At 41.9% G+C, this 15,994-nt stretch overlaps 1 protein-coding gene across 1 annotated transcript in view; it reads left to right on the top strand.

Annotated features, from left to right (window-relative positions):
• Window positions 1–4,256: 4,256 nt before the first annotated feature.
• Window positions 4,257–15,994, top strand: part of LOC104277974 (merlin-like) — a 21,856-nt gene continuing 10,118 nt past the window's right edge. Inside the window, exons 1-12 of the mRNA XM_009874799.1 lie at window positions 4,257–4,264; window positions 6,244–6,361; window positions 7,549–7,674; window positions 8,047–8,169; window positions 11,742–11,825; window positions 12,581–12,649; window positions 12,862–12,944; window positions 13,331–13,406; window positions 13,839–13,976; window positions 14,721–14,795; window positions 15,252–15,365; window positions 15,803–15,925. Coding sequence (XP_009873101.1) covers window positions 4,257–4,264; window positions 6,244–6,361; window positions 7,549–7,674; window positions 8,047–8,169; window positions 11,742–11,825; window positions 12,581–12,649; window positions 12,862–12,944; window positions 13,331–13,406; window positions 13,839–13,976; window positions 14,721–14,795; window positions 15,252–15,365; window positions 15,803–15,925 — 1,137 coding nt within the window. The remainder of the gene's footprint in view (window positions 4,265–6,243; window positions 6,362–7,548; window positions 7,675–8,046; window positions 8,170–11,741; window positions 11,826–12,580; window positions 12,650–12,861; window positions 12,945–13,330; window positions 13,407–13,838; window positions 13,977–14,720; window positions 14,796–15,251; window positions 15,366–15,802; window positions 15,926–15,994) is intronic.

Below are 15,994 nucleotides of genomic sequence, written 5' to 3'. Positions count from 1 at the left end.
GCTGCTTTGCGCTGAGTTTCGGGGGTGAAGCTGGCAGCACAGCGGCGGTTTGTGGCGTGGAGGGCTGTTGGCACAAGAGGTAATTTTGTGCTCTTCCACCTGCTCTTATGTAAATGAGTCAAATCTTGGAAGATTTTCCATGTAGATCTGGAATAACTGTAACATATACGAAGTGAGAGCTGGCCTGCTGTCCTCGTTTGTCCATACCCGGGGAGAAATTAAATGGCTGTAAATGGAAGGGTAAAAATAACCAAACCTGAGCAACTAAAAGAAGTCTTGACTTTGCCATTGCCTTTGAATTAATGTGCTCCTGGCAGCTCACGGAGCTTGTGGTCTCTCTTCCTGTGACTGCAAGCTGAGTCTGTCCTTGATTTTATTTAAATATGTTCATTTATCTTTTTCCACTGACAAGTATTTTGGCTGCTGCCCACTTTTCAGGCTTGTTCTCTAAAGGTATCGTTGTCCCATCATCTCTCACCACAGGAAGAGGGCAGGTAGGGAATCGTATTTACTTAATAGGACACCACAGTGCAGTTTCCCTGCTTAAGGTGGCTGGTGAGAACAGGCCGCTCTTTGTATGGCTGGAGACGCTGTTGAAACAGTTTGATCAAATATTATCGAAGGAGTTACTTGGAAGTTCATTATCAGTTCTTGCAGATAGCCAAGTCAAGATTTGTCAGCTTCTCCTATTTTAGTGCTTTATTGCTTGAGGTAAGAGTGGAGAGCAGTTGGGAGGAGTCTTGCAGGCGCAGGCAGGAAATAGTTAAGAGCCTTTCATATCACCTGGGAAAGCAATTCTTTGATTTTTCAGAGGGCGCTAACATGCTGCAGTTCATAGGAAACAAAGGAAAGGGGGATCAAGTATAAAAGTTGTTCTTGGATTTTATTTTCAGTGGCAGAACTTGTGAGGGCTGGATGTTGATGTCTGCTGAAAACCATGGAATTTTGGATTAGAAATACATTTTTTTTTTCTTATCTTCATTCAGAAAATGATCTGTGAGGTAAGTCTTGATTCCAGCTGGTGACTTTAGACAACTTCTTTTTAGATGGAGAGGTAAGAAAAGCCTTTATATTGCTGACCCACTTTAAAACAATGACTTGTTTGCTTAAATTGTTACTTCGGCAAGGCAAGGAGCACAGGCAGAAGTATGAGTCAACAACTGTAAAAAAGCTCAACGCTTTCCTGCATTGTCTGTGTTCAAATTGCTTGTATTAATTTCTGAGCTTAGTGAGTCAGGGGAATTTGTGATTAAGAGTTGCTGTAAGTATTTCAGGAATGACAGGAGACTTTCAAATTGTAGTATCTATGTTAATGTACTTTTTGCATTTGATGCTTCAAGCATCTTTGACTGGTGGCTCCCAAAGCACTTCCCAAACCTTGTTTCTTTAAGCCACACTGCACTCCCAAGGGTTTTGCATTTCCAGCTTGGTGAGGCTGGTGTAGTTGCAGCCCTGTGTGTGTGCTGGTCTTTAAGGGCAGATCGCTTTGAAGAGTGTAAGAGAGGGGCCTCACAATTGTTGTTAATTCCTCACCTGCCTGTGGCTGAAACTCGGGAGGTCTCACCTTAAGAAGTGCTGCTGGCTTTTTGTGTGAAAACAGATGCTTCTTCAGTTGAGTGTGGCCAACCAAAGGGTAATTGGTAATAGCTTGCACAGGGTTTGTCACTGAGAGCAAGTGCCATGTGAAGGGAAATCTTTATATCCTGTAAAGAGCCCTGCAAACCATCTGTTCACCGTGGAAATGCCAAACAGAAAGTAAATTGTACCCTCACTCTTGGGAATGTTAACTGCAGCTTGTTCATTGAAGTGTTTATCTGTGTTCTGTCTCTTGTGTACTGAGTTCTGGTGGATTTATTGAGCTTTGGGGGGGAATGCAGATGTAAATCCCTCTTTGTAATTTTCAGTTAATTCTCAGTAGTATCTGATGTGCAGGTTATCTCCCATTTCGATAAAGTGTAGAGCGCGGTGGTGTCGCAGGACTGCCCATCGAGTGCTGGGATAGAGATAAGCATCAGCCCTTGCAAGAGTCGCTTTGCCAGTTCTTCTTGCTATTGCCTCCTGGTCCCAGTTGCCCTGGCACCCCCGTGTTTTGCTCAGGCACTAGTTTGTCCTTTAAAGAAGGGAGAAGAGTATAGGATCCAGTCAGAGCTGGTGGATGCCAGCTCTTCCATCTCGGACATGAACACGCCAAAAGGCAGAGTCAGGACTCTTTAATTTTTAGCAAATTGTGTTCCTCTTTGCCTCATTTCTGTTCCCTTCCTCAAGCAAAGCTTTTATCGTCTTTCTGTTGGGTTTTCATAAGGTGCAGGAGAAGCTGCGGATGTTCACATCTTCTGAACTATCTGTTCCCAGAGTCTGGCTGGACGGGAATCTTTTCTCACCCCGCCCTGTTAACGTGCGCTGTGGAAAGGTTGTGGCATGCTCTGATTTATTGCATTTTGCAGCTTCTGGATTAGATCCCTGTGGCAACTGGGGAAATAAATCACTGGAGCTCAGCGATGGAAACTCTTATCTTGAAACACATTGCACGTGATTCGCAGTTAAATGTTGTTGTTAGCAGAGAGCTAGAGAGCGGATTTCTTTTGCATTTAAACAAAAGATTGTAAACGCAGATTGTCTTAGTCGGCAAGATTTCTGTTATTTCAAAAAAGCTGTATTTCTAAAACCCTGACTGACAGTGTAAGCAAAAGCACTTAACAGAATCTGATGTTCATTTAAGCTATTCAGCGTGAAAACGTTTTCTATGTCTTTACTGGTGCTATTGATTAAAATGCCGTTTACATTTCTTGGGAAAAATTTGATATTCAAAAATGTCTTTTCACTGTGAGTCAGAATGTACTTTTCCATGGAATAAAAATTCTGGAAAGGAGAAAAGATGCTATTGGAAGTGTTGAACAAATTATATTGTCATTTCAACCAAGTTATACAAGAAAAAAGAAAGGACTTCAAAGTGCATATGAAGGACTCTGGCGTTTTTCTTGTATTTTAAGAAAATTAGTGCATTCTTCTGCAGTTGTTCAATTTTCAGTGTTTTCCATATGAAACTCTGAGAATGTTCTGTACCATCTCTGATTTCAAGTTTGTGTTTAATTCCATTGGCTGTTTCAAATTACATATTAAGAAACTGAATTTAGAAATTTCTTGTTTCTCCTTCATCTTCAGTCGTTGGTGTTTCTTCTAGAACTAATAGAAGGGGTTGTTTCCAGTATTGTAGTTTGTAGTTCTCATGCTTTAACTGCTGTGTCCAGTGGTGCAATTATTTACAGTAAAGCTTTGGTTTTGATGAGAAATGGATGAGAAAGACCTTTGGAATGTAACAGGTTAAAATATAATTTTGCTGTTAGCTGTGTTGCAGCTTGCAGATCAGAGATCGAAAAATCCCTGCAGTAATTACTGCCGGTTTGGATGCCTTCACCTGATGCTCTCCCTGTCAATATTACTGTGGCCTAATAACCATACATAAAAACATACATAAACCCACCATAATACTATGGTAATTTATTTTTGGTTTTTAAATATTCCTCTCCCCTTAATTAGACTTTTCTGTGCTAAATACACGAGACCTGAATTCTGCTTGGCAGCGTGCTCTGAGGTGTTGCCTCAGTTACAGAGGGGACGTGCTCTGTGGCAAGAGCTGTTTTTCATTCCCCTAAAAAACTATTCCCTGAGGACCTGGGGGTACCCCGGGGTTTGGACTCTGGACATGCCAGTCCCAGCAGAAGGAGCAGCTTGGGGGGAGCCCTTGGAGGACGTTGAGTTCTCTCCAGCCCCGAAGAAGGAGCAGATGCTGCCACACCCATTTGAAGTTCAGAAAGGCAGGGATTCCATCCTACACTTTTTCCAGCATCGTAATATTCTTATTGTTAGTGATTTTTTTTTTCTTAGTGTGCAACATGTCTGCAATTTAATTAAGCCCATTATTCCCTGTCCTAACCATTGTGATTGTGAAGAGAAGACATTAAAATGTCTCGTCACACGTGTCCCTTCTCTGTACTAACCAGTACCTTAATTTTACCACAGGTTATTTTCTAGCCCTTGGCCATTTGGGTTCTCTTCAGTTAACCCATTATCTTTTGTGAAGTGGGTTGCTCCAAACTGTACAAGAGTTCAGCAGAAACTTTACCAGAGCCAACTGGAGGGAGATTGACTCCTCAACTGGTCTCACTGGTGTCAGAAGTATGAATGTCCTCTTGAGCTTTTCTTCCCCTCTCTGAATTGTCTCAAGTACTTATTCTCAGCTCTGCTCTGCTGTCCATATGATTTGGTAAGTAACTCATCTGTTCTCTGTCTCAGCTTCCCTACAATTGGGAAAAAAAAAAAATCACCCAACTTCCATATATGTATTTTACCTCTTATTTAGCTACTTGAAATTTTTGGATGAAGGAGATGTACAAAGTAAGTGGAAACTAATCAGTACATTTGCAAGCCAGTTTAGAGCTCAGCAGAAGCAGAGGGGGGGGACAAGATGTTTTATGAAATCCTGGAAGGTGCAGACAAATGGAAATTTTTGGTTTAAACTAGAACTTTATTTTGGAATTCCTTAAGGAGGGATTGGAAGCCTGCCACACTAATAGCCTTATATTGTAGGAAACCAAGAATGCTTCAGTTTCTTCTTGACCTATATAGTTCACAGAGTCTAAGCTATTCATTTTATAAAGTACAAAGAAGAGGATGATTTTAGAGGCTGATTTCTTGTGCTCAAAACTAAACACCTGAGAACAGTGTAATGCAGATTTGCGCTATCATTTCACCCTAGCTTTCAACATTTGATTTGAATGGTATCCACAAAACCCTTGCGGCTGTGGAAATAGCACGTCTCATCAATTTTCTTGATGGCAGGCAGTCAGTGGCATTTTGAATAGAAGATATTGGAAGGAATTTTCTGTAGGCTTCTGTGAAATTCAATTCCTTTCACCAAGAACTCCACTGGGAAACTTTCTGTTCTGAGTAACTTTTATCACTGAGAATTAGTATGCCCAAGAGAACATGGTAAACTCAGCTTAATTGCACTGCATAACTTTATTTTGACGTTTGTATTGTTTCAGGGAGTTAAGATCTCATGTTGTGGAGAGACTCGATAGGTTTGTTGCTCCAGGAGCAATAACTGATGGAAGAAGTTTCATTTGGTATCATAAGGTTTTGCGGCGCGATGTAGCGTTCTGTTTTACAAGTGGAACTTCCACTGATGCTTTTGGTGTCAGCATATGCCACAGAGACCTTTGAGAGAGGGAATTTTGCTTGGATATGTAAAAGGGGTGAGGAATGTCCTATTTCTGGTGGATTATTCAAAAGCCAGGCATCGTTTTTATGAAACTATAAACATTCACCCATTGCAGGGCTTTATTGCAAGAGGCCTCTGGATTGCATGGCCATGGTGAGGGACTTGTGAGGATGTCGAGTGGTGGTAGGACTAGAGGGAATGGATTTAAAGTAGAGTTGGATCAATTCAGATTGGACTTTAGGAAGAAGCTCTTCACCATGAAGGTGGTGAGACCCTGGCACAGGTTGCCCAGAGAGGGGGTGGCAGCCCTGTCCCTGGGAGTTTTTCAGGCCAGGCTGGATGGGGCTCTGGGCAGCCTGATCGAGTGTGGGATGTCCCTGCCCATGGTGGCGGGATTGGAACTGGATGATCTTTAAGGTCCCTTCCAATGCTGACAGTTCTGTGATTAGAGCATAGGATTAGAACATGGGAAGTTCCACCTCAACATGAGGAGAAACTTGTTGGCTGTGCGGGTGCCGGAGCTCTGGCCCAGGCTGCCCAGAGAGGGTGCAGAGTCTCCTTCTCTGGAGACGTTCAAACCCTGCCTGGATGCATTCCTGTGTGGCTGCCCTGGGTGATCCTGCTCTGGCAGGGGAGTTGGATTTAGATGATCTCTAGCGGTCACTACCAACCCTGAACATTCTATAATTCTGTGATTCTATGGTTGGAGGTTCCCTTGGTGTCCTCAGCTGTAGCGAGAGACAGGCCCCTGGATCTTGCCACATAAGGTCTGAATGCTGTTCTTTCTGCAGGAACTTGGGGTTTGCTGAGGTCTGAGTAAAGACATGATGTTTTGGAGCAATTTATTTTAAGGGGCAAACTAAATTTTTTGCTTTCAACATCCTTTGTTGTTGTCCTGGATGCAAAATTGCGTGTTTAAAGGTGACTTCATTCTGCAAGTTTGGATTCGTCCTGCTTTGGGATCTAGCCAAGAAAATGTTACTGAATTTCCAGCCCTAAATGTTCTGTGTGTTTGATTTCAGGTGTGGCTATCCTCATAAACTGAAAAATATGTCCATCCGAGGCCTGAAGAAGAAACAACCAAAGACTTTTAAAGTGAAAATTATAACAGTGGATGCTGAAATGGAGTTCAGCTGTGAGGTAACAGTCCTCAGCAGAATGCCGGAAAGGTGGAGACTGACCTTTGTATTAGCAAGACATAAATTTGAAAAGTCCTAAATATTGGTGCACGGTTGGTCTTAAAACTGGTCCGTTATTTTTATAAACAACGGATTAGCTAGTCTCAGATACATTCTTCTGTTAAACACCTCTGACTACTAAGAATTTAAAGCTGTTTCCATGAAATCCATTTGACTGTGACACGGCTAAATTAGCAGTAGACCTGCTTCTGGCACATGATGCTGGGTGCGTTTGTCAGTTTATCTACTTCCCTACAAAATTCTTTTTTTTGGTAAGAAATATAAGATGTACTGCTAGCTTGGAGGTAAAGAAGGCTGGGTCAGAGCTGGTGCAAAGATTTTCCTTATAGAATAATTAATAAAATGGTTCTTCTGGGCTCAGTTTATCTGGGACACTCTCTTCAAATTTGCCATTTGTAAACTGCAGTTTATTTGTTTTCCATCCAAATATTGCCTAAAAATTATTTTTTTTGCCATTAGGGTTTTAGTGTTCGACCCATGCAATTGGACAAAATCATCTTCTTGGTGAATAGAAGAAACAGATGTGCAGCCTCTTTAGTGAAAAAATGAAGCATTGTATGTGTGTGAATTTTGGGACCTTTAATCTCTATGGAGCCGGGCTACTAAATTACTTTAAAAGTCAGGCTCCTGTTTGTTTAAATCAGAGTAGCGTAAAGGCTTGACTTAGTGCTACTAAAATAGCTGAGGTATGTGAAAGATGGATTTATTTTCATTACTTGACATTTTTACACTGTGCCCTGGCACTCCTTTGATTTCTCCTGGCCTTCTGTCATTCTCTTCAATTTGTATAAACTATTGAGTAAGATTTTTACAATATTTATAAAGCTGCCTGCTGTCCTAGGAAATCAATATTACAGTCCCTGTTCCTTGTGCTCATGAAGTGCTTGGTGCTGTGGTTGAACTACAGCTGCTCTGTGAATGTTCCTCTGGAGGAGAGGAAGAGGAGGTAGAGCATTTGATCTGTTGCACCTTTACTGTGGACCACGGCAGGTGTATTTCATTGCAGAGGTAAAGGTGAAATAAGAGTTTGTAGGAGAAAAGCAAATGGTCACCTAGTTTGCTCAGACTAAAAAGTAGCAAATTTATTCAAGACATACTGTTCTTCTTAATTTTCATTTTCTCTTTTAGATGAAGTGGAAGGGAAAGGACTTGTTTGACCTGGTGTGCCGAGCACTTGGTTTAAGGGAGACTTGGTTCTTTGGCTTGCAGTACACAGTAAAAGGAATGTGTACCTGGTTAAAGATGGACAAAAAGGTACAGGAAACAGAAAAATAACAGCGTGGCTTTTTTCTGCTTCTAAAAAGATTTGCTTTTCACAGCTCAAGGGCTAAAGGAGTGTGTTACATGCCAGCTCCTCATTTTAGGCGGTATCAGATTTTAAGACTCAAGTTAATTGTGTTATTTGGTCTGATTGCTTCTGTCACATTTGGCCTGAAGTCTTACACACCAGTCACCACTACATGCACTGATTGCTAGTAGATGAAAGCTCAGCGTTGCCCTTCCTTCTGAAATACGGGAAGGTTGCTTTAAGTGGATTGTTGGCTGCTTTCTGCTTTTCCTCTGGAATATTATTTTGAGACAGTTATGTGCTATTTTTGCTGCTGATTTTATTTCATCTGTAAACAGGTTTTAGATCAAGAAATCCCCAAAGAAGATCCCATTAGCTTTCATTTTCTGGCTAAATTCTACCCAGAGAAGGTAGAAGAGGAGCTATTACAGGAAATTACCCAGCATTTATTCTTCCTTCAGGTCAGGAACAGTTTTTAACCATTAATTCCTTCTGTATTTACCCCGGTCCTTTTGTATTGTCTTTGATCTTCTTGGCAGCTGCAAGTCTCAGAATGGTTCTGCTGGCTTCAGCTGTATTGATGTCTCTGTAAAGATCTTGTTTTTATAAACTGCAAACATCTCTCTTGACTGCTGTGGTTTTGTGTACTGGTAAGCTGATCGTTATTTGCCTTCTACAGGTTTTTATTCTCCTGATGGCTTCTTTTACTGTTTGTGTGAGGAGTTGGGGCTTAAATTGCCGAGACCTGTAGTTTCATGGAAAATTACTTTTGCATCTAGCTGTTTGGGTGATAATTCCACATCTGAATATTCAAGACTTGTTTTGCTCCTATAGTATGGGTTTAAAAAAAAAAATCCATACAAGGCTGCCACTGCTTGAAGAACTGTGAGGCTTTTGCCCTAACCTGTCAGTGCTGAGATGTATGAAGTGAAGTCATCAGCTTCAGAAGTTATCTTGGGGACTGTCATCATCTGATCTGCTCTGGCTGCAGCTAAGCTGGGTGAAGAAAATCTCAGCAGCTCTTTATCATTGTCTTAGACCTGCTGGTGTAACCATTCCCTAACCTAGTTCTTTCAAAATGAGCAGAATTGGAAGAGACCTGTCATTAGATGTGGGCACCGCGTGGGGAGTGACTGCACCAGCCGTTACGGTGGCAGTTGTGAAGGTGGAGAAGAGGGGGGGAATGGTGACCAGCAGTTGGGGACAACAAGCTTTTTCACCCGTATCAGCTGCAGGTGGAACAAGACCTGTGACCACCTTTCAGCCTATCCCTGAAATGAAAACGTGCGAGTTCCTAAAAACAGTCCGTGTGGTTACTGGAAGATCTTGTTGTGTGTGACTGTGGAAGGCACAATCGCTAGAAAACGAGGACTCCCAAACCTGTCCTTCTTAGATCTTCATTTTGGACTAGGGGCGGGGAGGGGAAAAGATCATACATTTTAATAGCCATTCTGAAATAGTTTTGTTCATCTAGCGAATTTCAAAAGGAGTGGAGGAGCATACACAGCTATGACTGGGAACATTCACTGCAATGTGCGATTCTTTTAAAGACAAAGGTCTGGAGACATCATCATAGTGTCTGATAGCCCCTGCAGGAGAAGTGCCGTTCCCTTGGTACGGCGTTGGTATTCTTTTAAGTGTGTGCAAGTCTGGACACTTGACTTCTACCCGTCAAATTAGCCAGTTTGTCTGCCCTACTCCACTGAGCAGTCCGCCTGCTACTCATCCTAGCAGAATAAATCCCCAGCCTTGACAAATCTTCATTACAGACAACAGGACCTACTTCAGCTCTGCCGTAGGGGCAGCTTCTGAGGAGCTGCAGGGCAGCAGTACAGTGCTCGAGGGCAGAGTTGTTGGCTGTGGGAACACAGCTTGGTCTCTACGCCATGGTGGTTCTCACAAATTTCCATGAGATGGAAGTCACTAAAAGTAATAAAATTAACCCCACCTGGGCGTTGATGCTAATAACTTTGCAGAGGCAGGTCTCTTACTTGCCACTTGGTTTTCTTTTGTCCATTAAAAACTAGATGGTGGAGCAAATTCTTGGGAGTGCAATACTTTGTTATCAAAATAAAGGAAAAGTCCTGCTGTGGCTCCATAGCCGCAGCGATAGCCCTAAGTTTGGGCTGATCACTTGTTGATCAGCTCTTTGTTCCAATCTCTGTGACATCCAGCTTCTCTCCTGAGTTGCTGTGGAGTCCTCTGCAAGTTCCAGCCTTGTGGTGTTGCTTTATTCTGGTAGGTTTCCGCAGTATGTGTCTGTGCAAGTAGATTGGGTGTATGGAATAAATTCTGTCTGTATCTGTAAATAAGTGCAGTAAATACACTTGTTCCATGAGGAGGATTTGTTGATGAAATAGTGAGAAAATGTGGTTCTGGGGGTTAATATGTTAACTAGAACTTCATCCAGAACCCCCAACCACTTGGCAATTGTTTCTTACACTAATTTCGGAAAGGAATGGCAGGCACAAAACTTTTCCTAGTCTTTTAATCCTGACTTTTTTTTTTCCACTCTTTCTTTTCTCCTTGAACCTGCCTTGACTAGCAGATATGCAATTAGCAAATTCTTCTCATTCCAAAGTAGAAAAACAAGACTGAAACAAATTTGAACTTGCAGTGTTTCCTGACTATAAGAACTTAAGAGCACACCTGGATGCTAATAGGAAAAACATGTATGGACATCTGACTGCCTGCAGATTTCAGCTTTACTGACTATTCAGACCTTTACAAATGAATGTGGCATAACAGCTTTTTGCAAAATGTGTGGAGAAATGTAAATGACTAAAGCTAACTGTTTAACATTAGGTAATTTACTCCTTCATAAAGAAGTGTAAGAAAAGGTCCTTGTAAGAACTGATCGAAAAAACCGCCAGACACTTAAGGGGGATTTATCTAAATTCCGAAATGTATGATTTGTACCATGGAGTATAAAATTGGAGCTTTCCAATTTGGAGAGAAAAGTCTTTTCATTCTTTCCATTTAACAGCTTAGAAAGTATTTTCCCTGTACTATAACTCAGGTTCATATATTGGGCTCACCAGAGACTAAATTTCAGAGAAAAACTTCCTTGATGGTTCATTTCAGTTCACAGTGCCTACAGTGCCAAAACATATTTGTAAAGATAGCTCAGTGTTATCGCAAGTAATTCTTCTTTCTGGAAATGTTTAGGACTGTGTGTTATATGCAAAAGTTTCTAGTTCTGTACTTGCTGGTAGGCTAAATACGTTGCACCTGAGAGGAGGAGTTGTGAAGATTAATTTCTCCTTCCTTCTTAAGTTTTCAAATGACAATTACCCAAATGATTTAAAATCAAGCCACATCTTACAAATGGTTACACTGCTGATGTCAGTAGCACCATAGATTATTAAAATGCAAAGAACGTTAGAAGATTTTACCATTTATTCTGGGCTTTTATTTTTAAGCTCCTGTTTTGTTGTTGTGCTTGGACCACTGTAACTGAAGAAATTAAGTCCTCTTTTATTCCACTCTCTTTTGTGGGGTCTCTTTATCAAAGCTTGGGAACATACTGTTACGGTTTTCAGTACATCTCTGTCCTCGTGATGTTACCGGGACAGCCCTGAGCAGTCTGGCCCAGGTGGACCTGCTTTGACTAGATGACCTCCGGGCGGTCCCTTTCAACCTAAGATGTGATGTTTTACATGTTGTAAAGCTAACTTTTCCAAAGCAGAAGGGAAAAGAAGAATTGCTAAAAGGAATGAAGACAATGAAGATCATAGTTAATAAAATTATTTTTTGAGACTTCATATAAATGTTTGAAGGCAGCTGACTGCCATCTCTATGAATTTAAAATTAGGATACTTAGGTTTTGGTGGATTATTTTTTTTTTTTCCCTGTAAAAGAATGCTAAGTACAGGCTTTCTGTGTTTCTGAATGCCATTTTATTGTTGCTTTATTAACTCATAATGGTGATGTTTGCCAAGTTATAGTCTGGGCATGTCTAGTTTCATTTCAAGCCTGACATAAGTCCTGACTTGGAGCTTCTTTAACTTTCTCCCTTTTTCTCTTGATTTAGGTTAAGAAACAAATACTGGATGAGGAAATCTATTGTTCTCCAGAAGCAACAGTTTTACTGGCTTCTTATGCTGTTCAGGCCAAGGTTTGTGCATAGAAGTGCTTTTTTTATTCCTTTTTTTTTTTAATCAACCCGTGTACATGATGGTACATAAAACACAACAGTGTTAAAACTTGCTGTTCAAGTAGGTCATCCTGGAAATTGCAGGCATAGCTAGAAAAATAAACTCTAAATGCCACTACAAGGATTTTGGTATTACATACTATGCTTTTGCAACTTGGGGGATTTCTTTGGACCTAACATTTTAATATAGCTAGAATTATTTCCTGTTGGTTTAAATGTTTGTGGTTACAGCAGGTGCTGATACCAGAGCTCACAATGGAAGGACACAGTGTTTTTTAGTACCTCTCGGAACATAGTGCTCTTCATGCCAAGGGCCAAACTTCTGCAGTGGCAGGAGGTGAACACAAGTTGTCTGCAGCAGCCCAGCCCGTGTGCAGGAGGCTACAGGAGCAGGGGAGCTTACGCTCCTGCGGGGAACCTGTAGTCCAGAGGAGGGGATGAAGTCAGGGGAGATTCCTTCATATCTGTAGTTACTGAGCGCTGCAGCCTAGGACTGAAATTAGTGGCTGTGTTTGAGCCACGTGCATGGCACAAAGGCTGGAAATAACTTCCGTGGGCAGCTCTGATGAGGGGAGCCTGTTTGTTATGGATTACCCTGCATACGGGAGAACCAAAACAAAATCTGTCTCAAGCGATGGCATCAAGCTACGCAAGCAACAAGTCCTTCAGCATTCTGCATCTAACAAACTGAAGCATCTTGTCTTTTCTTGGCACAGTATGGTGACTACGACCCAAACTTCCATGAGCCAGGCTTTCTAGCCCATGATGAACTTTTACCCAAAAGGGTAAGTCTGGATTCTGTATAACAACAAATCTTTGAATCTGTTCTTTGCAACACAGATGTTGCTGTGGGTTTAACCAGAACTTGAAAAAACTGTTTGTGTCTGCCCTGAACTTGGCAAAATGACCGAGCTGTGAACTGCATTCGTGTACCTGGGAGAGGCAGCACCTGTGTTTGTCTCTTCAAAGGAAACCAAACTCCTTCCTTTCTCTGTAGGTCCTCAGGCAGTATCAGCTGACGGCAGAGATGTGGGAAGAAAAGATTACTGCTTGGTACGCCGAGCACAGGGGTATTGCCAGGTACTGAAATAACCCCATACATTTCGGTAACTGGTTATTTGCTGTCTTCAGTAAAATTTGAGTTTTGCAAAGTACCTACAGTGTTGGGGTAGGTCTCCAAGATGTAATGATGATACAGTGGCAAAAAACAAATGCAAGGATAAGACTGGAATTGAATTGTAATGAAGATTACACTATAGGTGATTCAAAATAGGTACAGCTTTACTACCTTTATTCTGGAGAGATGCTGTTTTTATTATCCTTTTTCTGTTGTTGAGAGTAAGATGGCAAAATTAAAGCACGAAGGACCAGATTGCCTGTTCTTTTCTGAGGGGGAAATGTGGAGTCAGCTAGGAGAGAAGGGCTGGAAAGGAGTCTTCAAGTATAATCTTGGCCTTATTCTCTAGGGATGAAGCTGAGATGAACTACCTGAAAATTGCACAAGACTTGGAAATGTACGGTGTCAATTATTTTCCAATTGCTGTAAGTGTTTTATTTTAGCAGTTCTCAATTGCTGTAGATTACAGTACTGTCTTTTTAAGTGCCTCTGGAACTGGGATTTTTGACTTCTGCTTTTCTCTGCTGCTGGTGGGCCGGGTACTGATTGTCCTGACTTGGATTTGCTTGCCTGCTAGATGAGTAGGTGAATAAACCAGTTAATACAGTCTGACAATGTCTTGAGTACCTCTGGGTATGTAATAGGATGAAGAACGAGACTGAAAATTTGAGCTGTTGTAGTCAACCTAGAGGACTTGGTTTATTAGCTAGCAGTGACAACATTCATAATATTTTTGTGGGAACATCAGTTTCCTAAAAATACAGATAAATATCTCTGTATTAGTTTAAGCGTGGTTCTTGTCTGTGGTTGTTTCATGTTACCATAAATTGCATTTACTGATATCTCTTGTTTTTTAGCAAAATAAAAACCACACAGATCTCCTACTTGGAGTTGATGCCAAAGGTATTCATATCTACAGCATTAATAACAGGTTCTCTCCAAATAAGTCATTTGAGTGGAGTGCTATCAGAAACATTTCCTATAGTGAGAAAGAGGTATGATGGCTTTGATATATTATTCTTTTTATATGGGCATGGGTGTGGACTGGGATTCTTGGAACAGACTGAAAGCTGTCTCTGTTTAAATAATTTGGGGGAGAAGGGGAAAATCCTAGGGAGCTTTGTTACAAAAATAAAAATAACAGACCTGCCTTTGAGATGTGCTGCATAACGTCGGTTCCCCTAGGAGCCAAAGGCTGCTCTGAGCTATTCAGACTTGTGGAGCCCTCGTTCTGGTTCCTTCCCTGCTGCTTATCCTTTGCAAAACAAGTGTGTTGATCTCTGAAAAAGATATTATGAATGCCACGGTGATGAGCTTTCCGCTGTGATTTCGAAGCTCGTCTTTTACTTACAGAAAGTACAGTGGGGGGGGTGGCGTGAAATTTAGTCTCATTACAAGTTATGTGCTCCTTCCAGTGTTCTTAGTATCCTGTGTGATGCACAGGTGGTACTATTATGAAAACCACTATCCAAACTGGCACCAGGGTGGGTCTGTGGGAGGCTTTATCTTCTGACATAACCTGCTACAGGAGAAGATAAGGAATCTCTGCAGCAGCAGCCCTGGTTCTGATTCTTCTGAGCAAAACATCTCTGTGTCACACTCCCCACATTTGTGGCATAAATTGCAGCTTTCCTGGAGAGAAGTGGAGGTGGGCAAAAATGGGCATTAGTATTAATAATTTCAACTTTGTTTTTCCTCCTTCTCGCTTGCCTTTTTTTTTTTTTCTTTTGCTCCTATAGTTAACTATTAAACCTCTTGACAAAAAGGCAGAAGTCTTCAGGTTCTTTTCCTCTCAACTCAAAGTGAACAAATTGGTAAGTGTCCTGCTTGCTTTCTTTAAAACTGGGCCTGGCAATACTGACTGATACCTGAGTGAGAAATACTGCTCATAAAACCTATGGAGAGGCCAGGGAGCATTTCATCTCAGTAGGTGTTTTCCTGAGGATTGTTCTGTCTGGGAAGTCAGGGTGCATACATTTGCCCTCTCTGGGAGGGGTGTACTTCTGGCCTGTTCTTATTCAGGAAAATTGAACCAGAGGTGGATGAAGGAGAGAAGGAACCCCCCATAATGTTACAAACTTTTCCTAGAAAAACTATTATGTGCCTGCCTGCCCTGGGTGCTGATTTTCTTGGAAGGGAAGCAACTGCCAGCACTTACGCTGAAGTCAGAATTGCCAGCTTCTGTTCTGTGAGGCTGATGTGAGGTTCTTTGTGCCCCTGCTTGGGGCACAAGTACATCGACATCACGCTTGCTTGCTTTTGCTATCCAGATTTTGCAGTTGTGCATTGGAAACCACGACCTATTCATGAGGAGAAGAAAAGTGGACTCGATAGAGATCCAGCAAATGAAAGCACAAGCCAGGGAAGAAAAAGCTAGGAAAAAGGTAGATTCTTTCTGCTTCTCTGTTGTTGAAAACACTGATTATTATTCCTGCTTGTGCCCTTGCTGTCCATGCATTGCATCAATATGTGTGTGGGAGGTGAGAAAGTGCAGCAGGATTGAATGTGGCAACAGCTCGAGTGTGCGTGCAGTGTCTGAGGATGCAAATGATGTTTGTGAAACTGAATATGTGATTGCAAAGATTTGGGGTACCCAACAGATCCATCCAAGTGCTCTTCCAGCAGTCTGAAATAACAGGTAATACTGGTTAGAGGAGGTCAGTGCTGCAAAGTGGAAGCAGCTTCAGGATTGCAGCTCTGATGAACATGACCAGCTAGAGAGCAGCCCGTTCCGCATTAGATTCATTTGCTGAGCTGCCTCAGGCCCGGATGAGATTGTGCTGCAAACCCACAAACGTGGTGTTGCTCATTCTGTTTCCAGATGGAGAATCAAAGGCTGGCCAGGGAGAAGCAGCTCCGAGAAGAAGCTGAGCGAGCCAAAGAAGAGCTGGAAAGGCGTCTTTTCCAGCTGGAAGATGAAGCCAGGCAGGCCAATGAGGCCCTGGTGAATAAAACATTAGTCTGAATATTCTCGTGCTTGATAGGCTTTCTTGGTTTGGAAGCTTTATTTCCC

Source organism: Apaloderma vittatum, unplaced genomic scaffold (genome assembly GCF_000703405.1).
Source record: "Apaloderma vittatum isolate BGI_N311 unplaced genomic scaffold, ASM70340v1 scaffold17718, whole genome shotgun sequence".
Taxonomy (NCBI): Eukaryota; Metazoa; Chordata; class Aves; order Trogoniformes; family Trogonidae; genus Apaloderma; species Apaloderma vittatum.
This window is presented reverse-complemented; position numbering and strand designations above follow the sequence as displayed.